The sequence below is a fragment of the Amphibalanus amphitrite genome, unplaced genomic scaffold (assembly GCF_019059575.1).
Source record: "Amphibalanus amphitrite isolate SeventyFive unplaced genomic scaffold, NRLGWU_Aamphi_draft 000931F_arrow, whole genome shotgun sequence".
NCBI classification, from domain to species: Eukaryota; Metazoa; Arthropoda; class Thecostraca; order Balanomorpha; family Balanidae; genus Amphibalanus; species Amphibalanus amphitrite.
Window position 1 is genome coordinate 150,731 of NW_024882425.1, and position 20,254 is coordinate 170,984.

The following is a 20,254-nucleotide window of genomic DNA, read 5'->3' on the forward strand; positions in this document are numbered from 1 at the left end:
ATTGCTTTAACAATGTTTGTTTGCAATGCTTCAGTGATTTTTGACAGCATTTATAATCTGCTTTGATTGAGTTCATAACGTGACATTATCGTGACGTCAAGATATAAATGGCGACATGGATTCGGTGAGCATCTAAGAATAGTGCTAGCCAAAGACCCTGACATTCAGGCGCAGCCGGGCGAAGAAAGACGGCTTATGGTTCTCAGAGGTCTGACATTTGCGCTCTCTTCACCTATAGGTGAATGGAGGCACGCTATCCGAGAGTGCGTGCTGTGCTGTGCATGCTCGGTTGCTAATTCCATTGTATTTTGCGGTGTGGCGCTCTGTGCCAGTGTCATTCAGCCCACAGTTTTAGCCGATTTCAATGTCACGACTCGGGTGGAAATACCGGCGACGTCAGCCGGCCGAGCTGCACACGATCGGCTGCCGCATAATTCACCAGTCATCGTGGCGAGACGGCCACCTAATTGGATTTGGTGACGGCGATACGATCTGTGTGCAGCGCCGTGCCGTCGGTTCACCGCGCTCCACTGTTCCTGAAAACGCTGACGGCCCAGGGTTACCGGGTGTGGGCTCTCACCGCTGTTTGTTGCATGTAACGGTGATGTTGAACATGTGCATCACTTGTAACGACAATTTTCTGTAATACTTCAATATTTTCTTTGTATCTAATTACACCAGTTTGAACTTTCGCCTTCTGCCTTCCATTGTAGTCTCGTTTCCCCGATGTAATGCAGAGTTTTGTTCTCATTCTAGTGAACAACGTTTAGGTACAACATTTCCTAATGAACACAAATGCGATGTGTTTTGAAAACATCATCACTGATCACGATTCAGCACATCGACTGAAGTTAGATTTTTTTGTGCAGACGTCAACTATACGTAACGCTGCCTTATGAAGTGAACCTCTTGTCTCAAGGAACTTAGAACACCTCGTCATAAAAAGCATGTATTCACAATATCATCCTAATCACAACTGGCGTGGCAACTCACAAGGACCCCACAGTACCACGCTGAACCTGAAGGCCTTCTATCGCTCTTTGTGCGGTGGTTTTACAACGCCTGGTCGTTGCCCGTGCTCGATAACTCGCCTGGGGTGACAGAAGGCCGCGGGACGCCGTCATCCGCCATCCGCATCGTCACGATCTCACCGAATCCAGAACTGGCCCAATCCTCGGCGAAATCGCACCCGCCCCCTGCCTGGCGCCTCATTGCCAATGCCCTCTCCTCCGCATACCTCGGCCCCTGCAGGTCCTTGTCCTCCTCTCTTGTCACATGTCACCTCAGGCGCCACCAACTAGAAGGCCCTCCCTCGAGCTCACTAACACCCACGTGTTGACCAGTCAGGTGCTACACGTCAACCGTCGCTCATAAGACATTGCACCTCTGCCATTGAAGCGCTCAGGCTGCTCAAGAACACCCGCCGGTCGGCGCACCCAGAAGACGCGCAGGTCAGAACACTTAGAATACCCGCCGGTCGGCACACCTAGAAGAGCACTTAGAAGGCGCACAGGTCAGCGTGCTTAGAACGCCCGCAGGTCGACGGTGGGGATGGCGAATGAGCGGCAGTGGCGCACGGCGTTGAAGAGCGGGTTGGGTGCGAAGAAGGCCAGCGGCTGCATGACGTTGACGTCCTCGACGTTGTCGCAGAGGATCCTGGCCCAGCTGGCCTTTTGGATCTCCCGCACCTGGGTGAACGTCAGGCTGTGCGGCATGTCCCCGTTGTCGTAGAAGTACCTGCAGAACAGAGGTGGGCGACGTCAGCGCATTGACAGATCGGCGTACACGATCAGAAATAGCTGCTGCTGCCTGCTTCCGATCATTGCGTAGCGAGTTGATTGGTAACGCGCCATTTCGAACTCTTTTAATTTTGCTCATTATTGATGACAACATCATGGTTGATCAATTGATCATCTTTTTCACGCTGATCGAAAAAATAGCTCTATCCCGGCAGACTATTCCCCGTGGTGGCCCTCCACGTGCACCTACCTGTCTCCGTAGCGCGTGGCGAAGAACTGCTCTCCAATGATGCACTGGAAGGCGGGGCCGACGAGCGCGCCGGGCACCTTTTTCTCTGAGACGCCGCCGATGTAGAGGTCGATGTCGAACACGCTCTGGTAGACGGCCCGCAGCTGGCGCAGCACGTCCGGCTCGAAGAACTCGCTCATCTCGTCCCAGCCGCCGGAGAGCGTGCGCTCCAGGCAGTTCTCGAGCACGGTGGCGTAGCCGGGCAGGCCGTGGTCGCGGCCGCGGTTGATGTTGAGCGCGATCAGGTCCAGGCCGGACGGCTGTCCCGAGGCGAACAGCTTCTCGTGCACGGCCGGCGAGAAGGTGTTGTCCACCATGCGCTGCTTCTGGCGTGTCAACGTGGTGGCCAGGTTGGTCATGAAGTTGGGCAGCTTCAGCATGTCCTCGCGGAAGAAGGAGTCCTCCATGGCGATGGCGGTGAGGTTCATGCCGTTCTGGGTCATCAGTTGGAAGACGTCCGGGATCTGGTGGTAAAATAACGGCGTGTTATGAACGTGTTGGTGAGGTGAGGGTCCCGTTATCTACCGGCTTTGGGATTGGTCCACCGGTCCGTCACTTAATTGTAGCTAACTCTTTGGGATTAACAACGATTTAGCTGATATAATGGCTCTATCATTGACAAGTGATAGTGATTTATAGTTAATGAAGGATCAGGGTCAGATCTGAACTTGACTTTGAATCTTGAATCCCAGTGGATAAGATCTTTAGGACTTTCAAGCACGTTTATACCCGTTAGCATTGCGAATGTTCCACACCCCGACGCTGCAGGGATTCCGCGTACCTGGGCGTGTCCGAAGCGGAAGGCGGCCGTGGAGAACTCTGCCGTCACGCGCGGGTCGATGACATTGGTGTAGCTGAACGAGTGGCCGAACTCGGGGTCCAGGCCGTGCTCGCGGGTGTACTTGAAGCCCAGGATGACGGGCAGGTACTCGTTGTAGATGATGTGCTGATACTCGCCGATGACGATGCGGCGCGCCTCCTGGAAGAGCTGCTCGTCGCTCCAGTGCCGGTGCAGGCGGCTCAGCGTGTTGGCCACCCGGTTGTGCTCGCGCGTCCAGACGGTGTGCATGAACGCCAGGCCGGGGTTTTCGCTCAGCCGGCCCTCGCCCGAGATGAAGCGGCCTCCCGACTGCGGCAGCAGGTTGCCGTCGCTCATCTTGAAGAGGCCGCCGGCGTTGAGGCGCAGCCGGCGCATGTCTGTGTCACTGCTGCCGTAGACGGTGGACAGGTCCAGGAAGTGGGTGACCTGGTTCAGCTGGCCAGTCGGGCCGGCGATGCAGTTCTCGAAGGGCGCCGGCAGCGAGCGCACCTGGTTCATGCAGGTGCGGCCGAACTGGGCGTACCACGGGTCGTCGGCCGGCACCGGGATCGGGTTGCAGCCGAGCGGGTGCAGCGGCTCGGCCGGCATCGTGTTGTCGCGGTTGCAGCAGAAAAGGCCGCCGCCGTTCTCCAGCGTGAAGGCTGCCGTCGAGATGATGTCGTGGTTGAGGATCTGGCCGAGCTGCATGACGGAGAGCGAGCTCCAGGGGTCCATGACGGGCGTGGTGCGCACCACGCGCTCGCTGACCAGCCGCGCCGAGGGCAGCGGGTCGCCGCTGAGCGCCTTGGAGCGCGGCTGCCAGATGCCGTCCTCGTACTCGGCCGGGAAGAAGCGCGAGAAGGCGGTCTGCGCGCGCCCCAGCCGCGGCTCGGCGTCGCTGTTGCACTCGCCGTTCATGCGGCGGAACTTTTCGCGCGGCTGGCAGGCGGGTTGCTCGGGCAGCGTGCAGCCGGGGATGCGGTCCAGGCCGGCCGGGAAGCGCTGGAAGTTGCCGCGGTTGGCGATGTCGGCGCCGAACAGCGGCTGCTCGAACTGCAGCTCCTTGGTGCCCACCTTCTTCTTCTCCTGCAGACTCTTGAGCACCTGGACGGCCTTGATGGAGCTGCGCGCGGTGACGCCGACCTCCTTGGACTGCGGCTTAGCGAACAGCAGCTGCAGGCCCTCGGGCGTGTTGGCCTGCGCTTGCGACAGCTGGGCGACCTCGCGTTCCACCTCTGCCAGCTGCTGCTCCGTCTCCGTCACGATCAGGTTGGCCTCCTGCGGGTCAGAGGTAGGCAGGGCCGTCAGCGGCGGGTACGGTGTGAAGGAAGGGGCACAGCTTGGCAGGAAGGCTGTTTCTTGGTATTGGATGAGGTACTGGCCATTTTTATGTCGGCTGAACAGTTTCGATTGCACCTTCCACTTTGTTGATTGAGATCTTTTAATGTTCCCGGATCACTTTTGATCGCTTGATTCGAAAAGTATTTTAGCTTTTTACTGGGGAAATTTAGATGCTACTGAACATTGAATAGCGGTGAGAATCGATCATGACGTCGCCTGACTCGTCTATTCGCTGCGCCGCCGGCCGTCTCCCTCACCTCCTGGGCGGCCGAGATGAGCAGCTCCTGCTGCTGTTTGAAGCGGCTGGTCAGCGGCTGCACGTCCAGCACGTTCACCTTGGCGCCGCCCTGGCCCTGGCCGGGGAAGAAGATGGAGTCGCCGCCGGGGGCGGCCGGGGCGGCCGCGGCGCCGCCGAACCTGCGGCATACAGTCGGACGGTGAGGCTGGAGACCGAACAGAGTGGTGGTCAGTGGTCGTGACAGCCATGTAGATGGTTGGCAATGTTGCAGCTGTGAGTTGCAACTTATCGCATTACTGCGCACCTGCCACCCCAGCTGTCAACCGGAGATCGGGCAGTCGTCTGCACACCTACCAGTTCAGGTCAGGTCAGGTCAGCCGGGCGGGGACCCACCTGTTTGCGATGTCGCCCTCGGCCGGCGTGGAGCACAGCACGCCCTGGGAGCCGTCGGACAGGTCGCACGGCGGGAAGCCGGCGCCGCCGGTGCTGGCCAGTAGCTCCTGCAGGTTGTCCAGGCTCTTACACTCGATGGGCGAGACGCAGACCTGGCCCGAGGCCCGGCCGGCCGCCGCCACCAGACACGTCAGCTGCCGACGAACGGCAGGCGTCACAGAGATGCAATATCACGGAGAGACGGGATCGGGTGTCAGTGCTCGGGGCATCAGTGCTCAGGGAGAAACAATGAACAGGTCAGTGTTCACGGAAGGCCCGTTCCAGTTTTACGTTCCACTGCCAACGTCTCAGGTGGCATGTGTCATCCGAATGGTATGCCCGTCTGTCCGTGGCACCCATCAGATCAGGTAGATGACGTACAATTTGTGTTTTCCTCGTATTAGAATTACCCAACACGCTGAACGTGATGTTCAAATGAATGATATCCACACAAGTCCTCGTAAAAGCCCCGTTCCAAGAATAAGTGGATCCGCCAGGTACTGGTCGAGCAGTGGAAAAACGGTGCCGTCTGGCCACAAGCAACCACTGTAATCCTCTATTCCCTCGCCCTCCTGCCCCGGCCTCGTAAAGCAGAGGTCACGCCACGGAGGGGCCAGAGATGCGCGGTTCCCGCCACAGAGGGGCTGTGAGGCCGGACCCCGCCACAGAGGGGCTATAAGGCCGGACCCCGCCACAGAGGGGCTGTAAGGCCGGACCCCGCCACAGAGAGGCTGTGAGGCCGGGTCACGGCACGGAGGGTCTGTGAGGCCGGGTCCCGTCACGGAGGGGCTGTGAGGTACGGGTCACGGCAGTCCGGCGGCCGCCCGCCGCTGCCCCGGTGGACGCGGCTGGCGGGCAGGCCGGGGCGCGGCGGTATGGTCGAACGGAGCGGGATTTCCAGTCCGCTGGCAACTGATGGTGCGGCGGAGCCGTGAAAACCCTCCCCCTCCCCCCCGTCCCGACCGGGCTGCGCGGCAGACACGGAGACCGGCACGACCTCGGTATATTGAGCTGCACGGGCCGTGATCATGTGCTACGCTCGGATGCCTCTGCGGAATCTGGTCTGCAGATTTCGCCGCCGGAGACAGTGGTCACGGGGATTCCCGGAGGGTTTGTCTAATTAATCGCTGTAATACTGACGTCAGAACGAGTCAAAGACTGGTAAAATGCACAGCCGAAATATATCACAGAAGCGTGGCGAGCTATTTGAATTATTTGCACACAAAAAATGTACCCCTTCTATCAGTCGTGTGCTATTCTCAGGTATTACAGCTTTTAATGGCGGTATTCAAGCAAAGTTTCGGGTTAATGATTTAGACTGTCGGGGTTAAAATTGCCCCTTGGAATCAAAAGCTCACTGAACGGTCGTCTGAAGTTGTTTACACTGTATGCTGTTCAGTTTGATGAGTGGTCAACTATGCAGCAATCTGCATACGTCTAGTAGTTTACGTTCTCATTGCAGGCACGGGCTGTTTGATAAACATTTATTACTGTAGGCATAATTTCTGTATAACTGACTATAAACACTTGCGCCCTTGCTGATCGACACCTAAACATGAAAATGCCGTATAGGTCATGGGTGGCGGCACGGGGGGGGGGGGGAGGCAGGGGCGCCGTGTCCCATTTTGATTTTGGCATTTTAACATTAGCCCTATGGGCGTTGCATGGAAAGAATGGGACCACAAGTCGGCAGTGCCTCCCCCCCTTAATTGAAGGTGTTCTGCCGTCACTGGTATAGGTACAATAGTAAAAACTGATCTCCCGCGCCACCAGAAATGGTTTCAAAAGAGCACTAGGTATCTCGCGATCTATGATGACATATTTCAGGTAGGTATATGTATTAGTAAAGTAATCTAGGGTAATAAGTGGATCCTGAATATTATCCACTTATTTCATTACTGCAACACATTTTATAACAACAGATAGATATTGTTGGACAGGGAAGATAAACGACGACTTTGCGTTCATTGGAAAAAGTGGGACTTGTCTTATCGTAGAAATGGAGAGCTTTGCTTGAACATCATGTACTGATGGGATCATGTGATCATGTGAGCATGTGATCCGTCTCTAGCATGCTTGTTTTAAAAATGAACATTTTCCCAGCTATTAAGTGGCCACCACTAAGGAACGCATGTTTCACAATTAGGGTGCAATTTTACCAACCAAGTCAGCAATCCCATTGTTTCCGGCTCAAAGCACAATGCTCACTATGTATATGTTACAGGGAGTATGCGATTTCAGTTAGTTTGCAACGACCCTAGGGTGGTTGTAACCTCCCTGAACGATCAGTTTGTTTGCAACGACCCTAGGGACGTTACAAAATAACTGCTCGTTCCGGGCCGTTGTAACGAAACTAGGGTCGTTGCAACCTCCCTAGTTAGTATGCAACGAACCTAGGGCTGTTACAAAATAACTAGGGAGTTTAGAAAGTCATCGAGTCTCGTTTCACAGGAGGGCCGTCAACAATCTTGTCCAATGAAAATCTTGTTCAATCTAGTTCAGTTTAAGAGAAAAGGGGAACACAATTTGAACATTCAGCTCAGGAGTATTTCACGACTGCCATCTAGTACACATTTTGTGCAGATTAGGTGCACGTTTGGTGCAGATTTGTTCAAATTAGATGGGCATTCGCCAGGAAGCCCTTCGTAAAAACGGCTATTATCCACTCGTTTCCAGTCTTTATGCGATCGCGTTCAAACATGTGAAATGATGGTGGTCCCATGCATTATGGTGGGTGTCAAGGTCACGTGAAAGTCAGGTCAAGGTCATTGACCTTTGATGACCTTAGTTCACTTCTTCTGGGTTCATATATTTTTAGGCTAGTTTTTGGAGCTGACTTCGAATTTAGCACCCATTTGAACATTTACGAAGTAATTTTGGCGCCTTCGTACAATGTCACGAAGCTGTCAGTGTTGGTTAACACCTATTATGGACAGCTAGCAAGACGCCTACTGGTTGACCTGACCTGACCTGACCCGACCTGGCCTAAAAGCATCAAAACATCATCGGTGATCAAAGCTAACATGAAACTCGTGATCAGCGCCTCGAAAAACCTCGTAACAACCTAACTCTCCAAAGTTTTAACAGGTCATAGGTCCCGATTTTCCCCACTTTTACTGGCCTGACCTGGAAGGTCAACCAATAACCTAACCCCGCCCTGTGCGTTTGCAGCTAGTAAAGCACCAATAAGGCGAGAGTTAACCCTGCAGGACCTGTTGGTTTTTACATACGCGCCGGCCGGGGGGAGGGTTGGTACGGACCCCCTCGTCGTTTTTCGCCCCTGTTGGAGTTAGAGCGTCGCGGAAAAAACGAGCGTGTGTGCCGTTAGGAGACACAGCAGCTAGTATCTGATTTTAAGGTCTCAGGACAACCGATGACCTCTGAGGTCAGGTCATGTGACCCAAGACACGGGCTCGGTTTTTGATTAATAACTTTAAAAAAAACAGTTGCAGAGCGCGATTTTAGCATAAACGTGCTCGCCTTGCTCAGGCGCGTCGAATGGTATACTTTTTGTTGGGATGAGGCCAACTTGAGGTGTTGACCTCGAGTCAATGTCAGGTCAGAGACCGCTAGGTCGTGAAATTGGTCAAAGGAGGTCATCTTGCATATTATTCGATTCGGCAGGGCACCGCATATGCTCCTGAGCTGAATGTTCAAATTTTGTTTTCCTTTTCTTTAAACTGAACTATGTAGATTGAACAATATTTTCATTGGACAAGATTGTTGACGGTCCTCCGGGAAACGGGACTCGATGAATTCTTAAACTCCCTAGTTATTTTGTAACAACCCTAGGTTCGTTGCATACTAACTAGGGAGGTTGCAACGACCCTAGTTTCGTTACAACGTCCCGGAACGAGCAGTTATTTTGTAACGTCCCTAGGGTCGTTGCAAACAAACTGATCGTTCAGGGAGGTTACAACCACCCTAGGGTCGTTGCAAACTAACTGAAATCGCATACTCCCTGTAACATATATGATCACGTCAGTATCGGCTCACTAGCACCACACCACGATCGTAATATTCACGGCGCGCTACCATCCTGCCGGTCTGGGCTTCTACGGGCCGCGGGCTGGGCGCAGTCACTCACAATGAGGAGACGCATCGCGCTGCACTGCGCGCACGCGACTGGTGCCTCTCTCTCCACTGCGGGCACTCGACTGGTGCCTCGCGCTGCACTGCGGGTACGCGACTGGTGTCTCGCGCTGCACTGCGGGCAGGCGACTGGTGCCGTCTGCCGGCCAGTGGCCGTTATATCGGCTCCTCCGACCGCGCCGCCGGACCGCCGGCCGCCGACAGGGCCACGGAACGCTGAGATCGCCTCACGGCTCACCACTGCACTGGCTGCATCTATGCATCTATGCATCTCCCACCAATAGATGGGAGAGGCATTTGGGCGAGTTGCCTTTCCCGCTGCGACCGAAATGGGCAAATTTTAGTCGTTTTCCTCACTTAAAAAAACAAACGCAAGAGTCTCCTTCCTAGTGGCTGTTTCACTGTTTCCAGTCAGTCGTGATATTTCAGCCATTTTTGTTTTTGCTATCCCGAGGGTTAAAAAAATGAATGTTTCGAGCAGAATGGATTCAAGATTCGTGATCAGTGGTTTCGAATACATTATTTAAGACCTATCATGTGTCAAGGTCAACTACAGGTCATTCGAGGTCACATGAGGTCAACATGAAAATTGACCTATTCCAAACAAAATACATGTCATTCTGTTGGGTTTGTATAATAATTCATTTTCGCGCAATAATTCATTTGTGTTCGGCGGTCGTAATTTTGTTCGCCGCGTGTGTGTCGCCGCCCGGCTACGGTCGCGCTGGCGTGCCGTGCGGCGCAGTATGTTTGCGGGCGCGGCGCTCGGGCGCGGTGATTGGCGGTCGCTCACATGTCACGTGACCCGCAGTGACCTCCGGTCTGTCCGGGAGGAGCGGGCCACTCGTGTCTCAGCATTTGTCTGGACCGGGTCGGTCGCAATGTGCGTTAGCCTCCAGAGTAGCCTTGCCGGGCTCTCCGGGCCGTAGCACTTGTGGCCGCCGAGTGCAGGAAACGGACTTGTTGGTCCTTTCTCGAGAGGTTCACTCGGCCTAAATTGACACCTAACCTTTTTTGGCACCCAAATCCAGACGGGAGCATTGCATGATGCAGATAACAGCCGTGTATCTAGTTGACGCCGTCTATGCTGCATCATCAATGCTCCCTATTCCCAAGTTACATATAACCGTGCATTTCGCCTGGGTGCACGTTTCACGGCGAAATTAGAGGGGCTGTCCGTAGGCCCCTCCGTGAGCACATGAGGGAAAACAATGAGTTGCATATGATTTGTGCCATATCACAATTGTACCCGATCGTTTGGTGATAGGGTGACTGCCTCTCGAGATTGCAATGCCTGTTGGTGTCGAAGCTGGTGCACCACAATACAGCACTGAGGTCAAATCCATGTATGTTCTTTTAGTATACCGGCGCAACGAACGGACGGATTCTTAACATAGTCCTCCGGGGCCGGATAGTCTTTTCGGTTTCAAAATTTGTACCTTGTTAACCGGACAGACGTTGATACTCTTGTTTGATACAGTCCACTTTTACCTCCTTGTTAAAATCCGTTTAGTTCATCATGGATGATTTGTTGAGCACAAGAACGAGGCTTCGTTTAAAGGCAACCATACAATGTAACGACCTCAGGTCATGCCGAAAGGGGGATCGAAAGGCACTTGATGTGGATCAGCTGGCTCTCAAACTTCATCACTTGGAGAAGCTGCAGCACGAGCTTCAGCAGGTCCAGGACCAGCTCGACAAGCTTGGTCAGCCTGACGATTCCAGTCACAGGCAAAACATGGAGGATGAGATGTTTCTCGGCTCCAGGCTACTCGTTCGGCTCGAGAAAGCTGAACTTGCCGCTCGGAGTGTCGACTCCCGAAATTTGATGGGAAATGCAGACCTCAAGACATCTGTCACAGTGAGGATTCCCACTTATCATGGCGACGTGATGAAATGGTCCGAGTTTTGGGAACTCTTCACAATTTCTGTTCACGACAACCCAGTCTATGCTGACGTGCAAAGGTTTGTCGTATTGAAGTCGCATTTGGCCGGTGCGGCGCTGCACCATCCAAGGGATTCCGGTGTCAGGTGCAGGCTACGCTCAGGCTGTAGCAGTCCTCAAAGAGCGCTTCGATCGTAGCGAGTTGCGGCGAGAGCTTCTGATGCGCGAGCTCTTGAACATGCCGTCAGTCCGCCATGGTGACCTTCGGGCCATGCGATCCCTGATTGATCACCTTTGTGCTCACACACGCGCTCTGAACATCCTCGGTGTGCCCACCGAGAGCTTCTCGAGCCTTCTCCTTCCAGTGGTGAAAGGCAAAATTCCGGAGGACTGGCGACTGCAATGGGCCAGGAAGGAGAGTGGTGACTTCGATGCCTTTATTGAATTTCTCAACCGAGAGATAAGAATCCGCGAGTCAGCCAAGGTGTCGGAATCGGCCGTTTCCGCCAAAGTGCCACCCTCGACGCCTTTTGTCATGAGAAACATGACCGCGCGTCGTGAGCCCCTGAATAAATGGACACAGCCACCTCAAAGGCCGAGGAAGACGGCCTGTGGCGCATGTCGACAGGGGCATCACCAGTTTGACCGATGTGAATGCGAAGCAGAACCCTGTGTCGAATGTGACCGGCAATATCACATCCTGCTTCCCGATCCGGACCTCTCGTTAGGAGGCCCCTCTGAGGTTCCGGCGGCAGAGCCGTCACCCGATGCTGCCAGCATCTCACCAGTACAGAATTCTCCCCGAGAGACGGGGTTGAGTGTTGAGGTCGATGATCAGCCCGATCATCCAGCTTGCCACAGTCAACAAAAGGAGATGACGTTTGACGTGGGCACCATTGGAATTATTGACAAGGATGAGACCATCATCTCAAACCCAGGGCTCCTGTCCGAGCCTACACTCGAAGTGGATGAACCCTGTGAGGTGGGCCAGGTGAAGAGCTCCGAAGAGCATCCTGTGCCCATCAGGTCTACTACACTGCCTGGCCGACTGCCAGATGGTCTCAGCAGAGAGAAAGCTGTCATGTCCAACACGCACGGCGATGGCGTGCCGACGAATGCAGCTGTTGATCTCTCTGATGCTGAGTATGAACAATCACCAATGGAACTCTCCGAGTCTGACGCTGTGGGCTCGTGCACGGTGGGGAGCCGTTCTGCTGCTCAAGCGCCTGATCTGACGGATGTCTCTGCCGAGACGAGGCAGAATCTTGAGCAAGGCCAGAAGCTGTTGCATAGGCCGATTGCCTTTGAAGCTTTCTGGTCCCCCCACCAAAGGGCACTCCAATGCCTGCAGTCAGACGTGCATGAGAAAGTCTTTGAAGTGGTCAACCCAAATGACCAAAGGAGCAGAGCATGCTCATGGCTCTTGTCGGAAACACGTCCGAGGTCTTGCCGGATTCCGTTTGGGCAGACCGGACGTCCCCCAGAACAGATGTGTCGGGGGTGAGGCTGGAGTCGTGGAATCCTCCTGCAATCTGTGCACTGTGCAGTGTGCACTCAGTCTGGACAGTTGATTTAGCTTTTTTTTTAAGGAATTGAATTTAACTTTGGTTGATATCATTTGCCAACGCCCTTGAACTTCGCCAGATGCAAGGTTCTCATGAGCGTGATCGCCCATGACGTGGAGAGTTTGTCGGCTTCCACGCGAGCCTTTCGTTCTTAGGGTTCTCATTGAGCGTGTCCGCTCGTGACGTGGCAAGTCTGTTGGCTTCCACGCGAACCATTGGTCCTCCTGCACTGTTCAAAGCTATGTTTCACGCATGTCTCTTTCCCACAGCATGGACGTATCGTGTGCTGCTGACCTGACGTGGTTCGTGGCAGGAGGCGCGGCTGCCGGTGACTACGTCGGCGACTCCGTCGCTCACGACGGGGAGCGCCGTCCTGAGCCAGCCGAGCTAGGGGTGTTGCCCCCTGGAGCTGTCGCCGACGTACATGCGTCCAAGAGATCGTGGCGGACGCTGATGCGTCCCATCTGGCTGCCCACGGGTGCAGCCGCTGAGCAGTGCCAGTGACGCCCCACTACCGTCGTAGCGGTGCGTAAGCGAAAGGGGCGTGCCATCCGGTGCGTCTGGCGGGCGATGGATGCGGACGCACTACATGGACACTTTCGCAAGTGATGCGCGACCGCGACAGACGTAATCCGGTGCGCGAGAAGTGTTTTTAAGTAGTTTGTCAGTGATGTGCCCATGTATTTTAAAATGTGCTCCCGAGACGCACATTTTGGTGGGGAGTATGTTGGGTTTGTATAATAATTCATTTTCGCGCAATAATTCATTTGTGTTCGGCGGTCGTAATTTTGTTCGCCGCGTGTGTGTCGCCGCCCGGCTACGGTCGCGCTGGCGTGCCGTGCGGCGCAGTATGTTTGCGGGCGCGGCGCTCGGGCGCGGTGATTGGCGGTCGCTCACATGTCACGTGACCCGCAGTGACCTCCGGTCTGTCCGGGAGGAGCGGGCCACTCGTGTCTCAGCATTTGTCTGGACCGGGTCGGTCGCAATGTGCGTTAGCCTCCAGAGTAGCCTTGCCGGGCTCTCCGGGCCGTAGCACTTGTGGCCGCCGAGTGCAGGAAACGGACTTGTTGGTCCTTTCTCGAGAGGTTCACTCGGCCTAAATTGACACCTAACCTTTTTTGGCACCCAAATCCAGACGGGAGCATTGCATGATGCAGATAACAGCCGTGTATCTAGTTGACGCCGTCTATGCTGCATCATCAATGCTCCCTATTCCCAAGTTACATATAACCGTGCATTTCGCCTGGGTGCACGTTTCACGGCGAAATTAGAGGGGCTGTCCGTAGGCCCCTCCGTGAGCACATGAGGGAAAACAATGAGTTGCATATGATTTGTGCCATATCACAATTGTACCCGATCGTTTGGTGATAGGGTGACTGCCTCTCGAGATTGCAATGCCTGTTGGTGTCGAAGCTGGTGCACCACAATACAGCACTGAGGTCAAATCCATGTATGTTCTTTTAGTATACCGGCGCAACGAACGGACGGATTCTTAACACATTCAATGCGGCTTGACAAGCCGAATGCGTTGGTACCACTGCCTTGGCTTTTGGACTATTGTTGTAGAATACAGGCAGGTTTTTTGAGAGAGAGAGAGAGAGAGAGAGAGAGAGAGAGAGAGAGAGAGAGAGAGAGAGAGAGAGAGAGAGAGAGAGAGAGAGAAAAAAAAACAGCTCGGGATCGTTGACCTGACCTCTGACCTCAGGCGGTCAGGCTACAAAAAAAAAATGTTTTGCATTTTCCGTCATACCTACGCTACAAAACCGTGTACGTAATTTGAATTTACCTTTAAAACCCTATTTTTGTTAGCTATGTGAAGCTCACGTCTGTGATGTCAAAAGTTGCTGTGTAAGGGTCTAAGAAAATCGACCCTGTGACGTCAAGGGGGATAGGTGATAGGTCCGAATTGTTTACTATAAAAAAATGTGAAATTGAAGGGAGGAAAGGTGAAAGCTTCGCGCTCCTATCCCTATGCGCTCGGGAATCACAAATATTCGTCAGGGAGGGGGCGAAAAACGCCCTCCCCGGGCCAGTGAGCGATAATGTGCCATACATCTTGGGAACAATTTGAAGTGCTTGTCCGTCTGTGGTTAGTTGTTTTCCATTTCTTTCACACGGCGAACTGATGCCAGACGGCCGGGTGGACTGCACGGCGACGTCACCACTCAGGGTGATGACGTCACGGTCGTCTGTGGGTGGAGTTTCCCGACGTGACGGGTACCCGGAGCCGCCAGCCGGCTGCGGCTCAGAACGGCGCCTAGCCGCGTCAGCTGCACAGTGTGGCCAAACACCACTTTAGCGCGAACTTAATCCCAGCGCCGCTCGGATCCACGCAAAATGCTTTTCTGGTTTCAAAATTGACACCTTACCTTCGTCGGACCCATTCGTTTTCTACATAGGCGCCGACCGAAGAGGGGGGGGCTTGGTACGACCCCCCGCTGTTTCGCCCCTGATGGAGCTAGAGCCTGGTGGAAAAAACGAGCGTGTGCGTCGATACGAGACTCAGCGACTGGTACCCGATTTTAAGGTCTCAAGTCAACCGCTGACCTCTGAGGTCAGGTCAAGTGGCCCAAAGTACGGATTCGGTTTTTGGTAAATAACTTCGCAAAAAATGACCGCAGAGCCGCAATTTTAGCATCATCATGTTTGCCTCGCTCAGACGCGTCCAATGGTATACTTTTTGTTTGGGTGAGATCAAGTTCAGATGTTGACCGCGGGTCAAGATTAGGTCATAGCCCCCAGGTTACGAAGTTATTCAAAGGAGGTCATATTGCATATCATTCGATTCGGCAGGTCTTCCCAAGTCCATTGGTGGCTTTCCCGACTTGCTAGCTCAATTCGATCGGGAGTTATTGACGAAAACGCTTGTGATCTTAGTGAAGTCATAGATGACGTCACGCAAGGTCAACAATGCAAAATTGAAGCATGAGAACTCGCAACTTGCAAGGAGTGCATAACATCACGATTCTGTGTGCTTGAGATAGTCTGAAATCGTTCCCGGTGCCAAAATAGCAGCTTCGTTTTCCCTTTTGACTCATACCTAATGGTGAGGTCACATAACCGACCTGACCTCATGTGACCTTTAGGAAAAATCCGGGATATACAAGCTGTGAGACCTCTGGAGAGTAGGTACTAGGTCCTGTAAGTTTCATTTCTTTGTGAAAGCTGCTCTGGCACTGAGGGCGTTGCGAAGTTGAAGCATCTGAGGACCGTGCAGAGGTTCACATATGACGTCATAGATAAGTGACCTGACCGCAAAATGCGGTTGGTGTCACAAGATCCAGTTTGAACCAAGGGTCGGGTATGCCAAGTTTCAGCTCTCTATCTCCAGCGTGTTCCGAGCTATCGCGAAAAACCCCTATGGGAGGGGGAGGGGCACCGCACGGACGGCGCCCGCCCTGTAGCCGAGCCTCGGCGGGCGGGCCAACCCGATACGTTCAAACTTCAAAGCTGAACCGGCGGTATAGGGGGCAGGGTGGTGCAGGGGTTCTTGATCTGATCATGTTCAGAAAAGCATGGCGAATTTTCAAATTGACGTGGAACATGTGTACTGTGTGGTAATCTTCTTGTAGCTCTACGTTTTTACGATGGACATAGGACAGTGTTTTCATGGGATGTCTAAAAGGGTCATTTTAAAATAAGTTTTTCACACACGCAAAAAAGATTGGCTGATAGATGAGAGCCAAAAACGTTTCCCACTAGTGTGAAGTAAAATAAAAGGTGAACTGCTGATTGCAAACCATAAAGAAGTCGGCCCAGCGCTACCAGCCAAGTTTCGCATATGTATCTATCATTGACCAATCAGGACAACCCCACTGTCACATCGTTATCGATATTGTCAGAATTAACACTGCTGAAGGCCAGCGCCCCTCTGTTCAGGGAGGGCCGAGCACCTAGTAACGCTACCAGTGCTAATCCTGCATTCATCCGGCGCAGTGATAACCCTGCAGTGACTGCAGCTCCCGCCTCGTCACGGCCCTTTCAGTCCGCCGGCTCCTGCGCTGCGCCCGGTGCGGCGGCAGCTCGTGTTATCGTTTCGTCTGTCGCTGCGGTCGCCAGCTCTGTTATACCCCCGCCGTTTGGACAGAGTCGGTGGCTGCCTGCTGGGGAGCTGCGGGGCTCATATCCCGATCTCCACGGCCGATTCCCAAAGTACTCGTACAGTGGCACGTGCATGGGTTGGGATTGAAAGGAAAAGAAACAACGGCTATCCACCATGTCTCCAAAAACTGATCACATCGAATAGCGAGCAATTTGCAGACAAAACCTAGTGCTCCATTTATGCATGTCAGCGTTCCACTCCATGGTATTTTTTGCGCCTTGTTTACGGATATCATGTTGAGCCGATCCGTGGTATAGGTATAAGTACTCTCTTTCAGTTCACAGTTTTCGGTGAATTTTCGCCTCTCCTGCCGACTTTTGCTGACGTCCTGAGAATGACACAGCAGAATACGAACCGGTCCCGCGGGTGCTAAAACATCCCACCGTCCTGTCATGGTGCAGTTTTCCCTAAATCGTGAGACAGCAATTAATGCAGCATGGGGAACTCCGGCCCACTTGTGCTGTTGAACGCTCGATAAAAACGTTGATTTAATTGTATACAAAATGTATTTGATAGGAATTTGAAGAAAAAAATAAACGACATAAAATGGAAAGCTTCTCACCCGGTGTATTTTCATGGCGGCATTTTATTATAGACTTGTACACATTCAAGTTTATGGTCCACCGATGTGTTTACTGGTTTATAATTCAGGCCAGCAGGCTCGGATGAAAACGATGCCGTTTTCCAGTTGCCCCAGGTTACGTCGGTGATGTTTATAATCTGGGCTCCGTGTTGACGGCAGGTAATCCCAGCGACTCCTGTTGTGCGCACGATTCGCCGCAGCTGCTGCGCACCGGCCGCCCCCGCTCTCGGTGAAACCTTAGCGATGACGCACAAACGGTGACGAATTTGATGCTGTTATACGTTCTGTAGAAGGCTGCGTGCACGCGTAACTCGTCAAACCCACTGCGGCCAGGCATTCTTGGGTCATTCATCCAGTCATTCAATAACTGGGCCTGGGTGGTGGCTGGGTGGCGGATAATCTCTACTTCGAAGGCGAAGGCAAGTACCAGGTATTCTGCGATCGAATCACTATCTCGGCGGCTAAGCTTTCACCTGCTGTAGGTGCCGACTATGGTTGTCTTGATGTGATCTCCATCGACCACCGGCTGATCACAGGTGACGTCACCGATCAGCCGATGACGTCAGCGACCGCTGACCTGGCCATGGCGGCTGCCAATCACCAGAGCACGCGATAGGTTCGCAGGAAGGCTCCGTCGCCTTGCGGTGAACGCCGTCACTCTAATCGCGGATTTTCAGGTAAAGAAGGTAATGGGCATTAAAATATGGTCAAGGTAAAATAAAATTATCACGCACATTTGATGCAACATACTCGCACTTGCAATAACGTGCGATAGAACGAGTACCTAACCTTATCAATGGCGTCAGACTATGTAAATATGAGGTGTGCTTCATCCTGGTTGGTTTGTACATACACTGCATCACAAGTAGGTATGACATATATAAAAGGCAACAGTAGCCGTACAGCTGTAAGGCAAAGGGTCATCATTTGAAAACAGTCTTCCGACGTGATCATTGTTGCGCCCTGTATCATTACAGCTGTTACGTCCCTCTTTGGAATAATTCCTGTGACACACATCTGTAGACTGGGGATAACAAAGACAGCTGACATGTGCCATGAGAGCGGTCAAACGCTGCGGTACAGGGCGGGAAAACCCCGCATAGCCCGCCGTAAGACTGAGGTGACGACTTCACAATGGTGACTGTTCCTTTTATTACCGGCCCCTTGACGATAATTCATGTGATATTACTTGGAATATCACACAGACGTTATCGGGAAAACTGTAAATGTCAGTTTCGCGTGGCATTGGGGTTTGCTTGTCCTAGTTCTGCGTCCAAGCTCAATTGTTTTGTTGTGTCACTCAGAGGCCGTCTAATTTTGTTGCAGTGAGCATGTTGTATGGGCGAATGGGTAGCTGATTATCTAATGCGTTGATTATGTTAAAAGTTTTCCTGTTGGATGTTCATTGTTCAACATTTAATGTACGAGGCTGCGCCTCAGTGTAAGTGAGTATCTGCAGAACTGCAGGTGGACCCCCAGGACCCCTACAAACCGAGAGGCCCAGAATACCGTGGCGTCGATAGTTGGATGTGGAGATTGGATAGGCAATGGGAAAGTTACATATAATAACACGCAACAAAAATGATAGACGAACGCGTTGACGTTGATGACGGCGATTTAGCCGAAACGCGTTCGTCTATCATTTTTGTTCCGTGTTATTATACTTGTATCAACTGAAATACAGGGAAAGTTACAGCTTAACCCTCGCCCGTATAGGGGGGGGGGGGGGGTCGAACGGACCCCCCATGGTTTTTCGCGAATATCTCGCGTAAAAAGCGGCCGATCGCGACGAAACTTTCAGTACCCTCGCGTTCATCAATTTCACACCTACCCTGAAAATTTCATGACCCTGACCCAAATGACCTTTGACCTGTGACCTACTTTTCGAGACCATGTTTGGCTGGAATCGCGATTCGGCGTATGTCGGCTCGCATTAGCCGCGCGTTTGCAGTCTTTTCGTGGTTTCAAGCGTTCAAACATGTGATATGATGTTGCCCCCATGCATTAGGGTGGGTGTCAAGGTCACCTGAAGGTCAGGTCAGGTCATTGACCTTTGATGACCTCGGTTTACTTTTTCGAGTTTTACATGTTTCTAGGCCAGTTTTTGGAGCTGAATTCGAATTTAGCAACCATATGAACATTTACGAAGTAGTTTTGGTGCCTTCGTAACATGTTACGAAGCTGTCAGAGGCGGTTGCCACCTACTACGAATACGCTTACTGGTAGACCTGACCTGTGTCGCGGAGGCGCGGAAGGAGAGACGACTGAGCGGGCCGAGACTTGTATTGCAACTGTGGTTCTGATTCTGATTCGCCAGTGCCTGTGCGTTATATGCAGGGTGGTTGCACAATGAAGGACCGGTCCGCCGACCCGCCGGGTCGGTGGACGGTGCCGACACGTGGGGAAAGTGACGGCTATTTCTATGTAACAAAGCTTGAACGTGTACTCTCTTTATCATGATATGGAAGAAGGGAATCGGTCCCACATTATCTTCCCTCCCCCAGGGAAGCGTAGGGAACCGAAGCGATCATAACAAAGAGAGGAAACGTTTAGCTGACGGAGAAAGAAATTTCCATATGAGCGTATCACAAAATGGTATGAACAGATAAGTAAGTTTCGTGACAATTACACCTACTACCGGGCGATCCCTCCGCACTCTTGGCGGGGACCGTCCCTGGGCATCTCCATGGCCCTCGGCATCTCTGGCCGAATATCAACACAATATAAATTCAGTGAATTGACGACGATTAACGTATTTGAATGTTCATACCTTTGAGAACAGGCTCTTTTTACGTTTACTAGTGTCAAAATGACACGGCAAAGTGCAGGCAAAATTTAAATGCACTTGCAACTTCTCCGTAAATTTTGGGGTGAGCAACCACAATGAAGTGCAACAAACGACAGAACACTGACGAAAACGGATAATGAAACAGTACGGTTTTTGAAACACATCGAAGTTAAAATAAATTTCACAGCACAATTTCACTGTCACTTTTTTGACGAAAATACAGCAAAAGTTCATAATGGGTGAATTTGCTTGATTTCGGTGCCAATTTGTCTTGAATTTAGCGTTGAAGTTTTTGTTTTATTTTCTCTCCTCCGAGCTTGAGTCCTTCAGCAAGGTGGTGTCCATCACTCGATGATGCTGAGGAGGACGGCGCGGGCTGATGAGCCGTGCGCTGTCGGCGG

General features: G+C 52.7%; 1 protein-coding gene across 1 annotated transcript; it reads right to left on the bottom strand.

Annotated features, from left to right (window-relative positions):
* Positions 1–932: 932 nt before the first annotated feature.
* Positions 933–9,155, bottom strand: LOC122368198 (peroxidase-like). Its single transcript, XM_043341912.1, has 6 exons — positions 8,926–9,155; positions 4,800–4,993; positions 4,426–4,585; positions 2,810–4,105; positions 1,990–2,492; positions 933–1,737 (listed from the first exon to the last, which is right to left on the bottom strand). The coding sequence occupies exons 1-6, from the start codon at positions 8,938–8,940 to the stop codon at positions 1,524–1,526; spliced, it is 2,382 nt and encodes a 793-aa protein (XP_043197847.1). The 5' UTR covers positions 8,941–9,155; the 3' UTR covers positions 933–1,523.
* Between the last annotated feature and the right edge of the window lie 11,099 nt (positions 9,156–20,254).

Excerpts from the sequence above, each read along its gene's own strand:
- LOC122368198 (XM_043341912.1), bottom strand. Across the intron at positions 4,586-4,799 it reads GAGGGCGACATCGCAAACAG|GTTCGGCGGCGCCGCGGCCG; the intron begins GTGGGTCCCCGC and ends TGTATGCCGCAG. Across the intron at positions 2,493-2,809 it reads TCCGCTTCGGACACGCCCAG|ATCCCGGACGTCTTCCAACT; the intron begins GTACGCGGAATC and ends TTTTACCACCAG.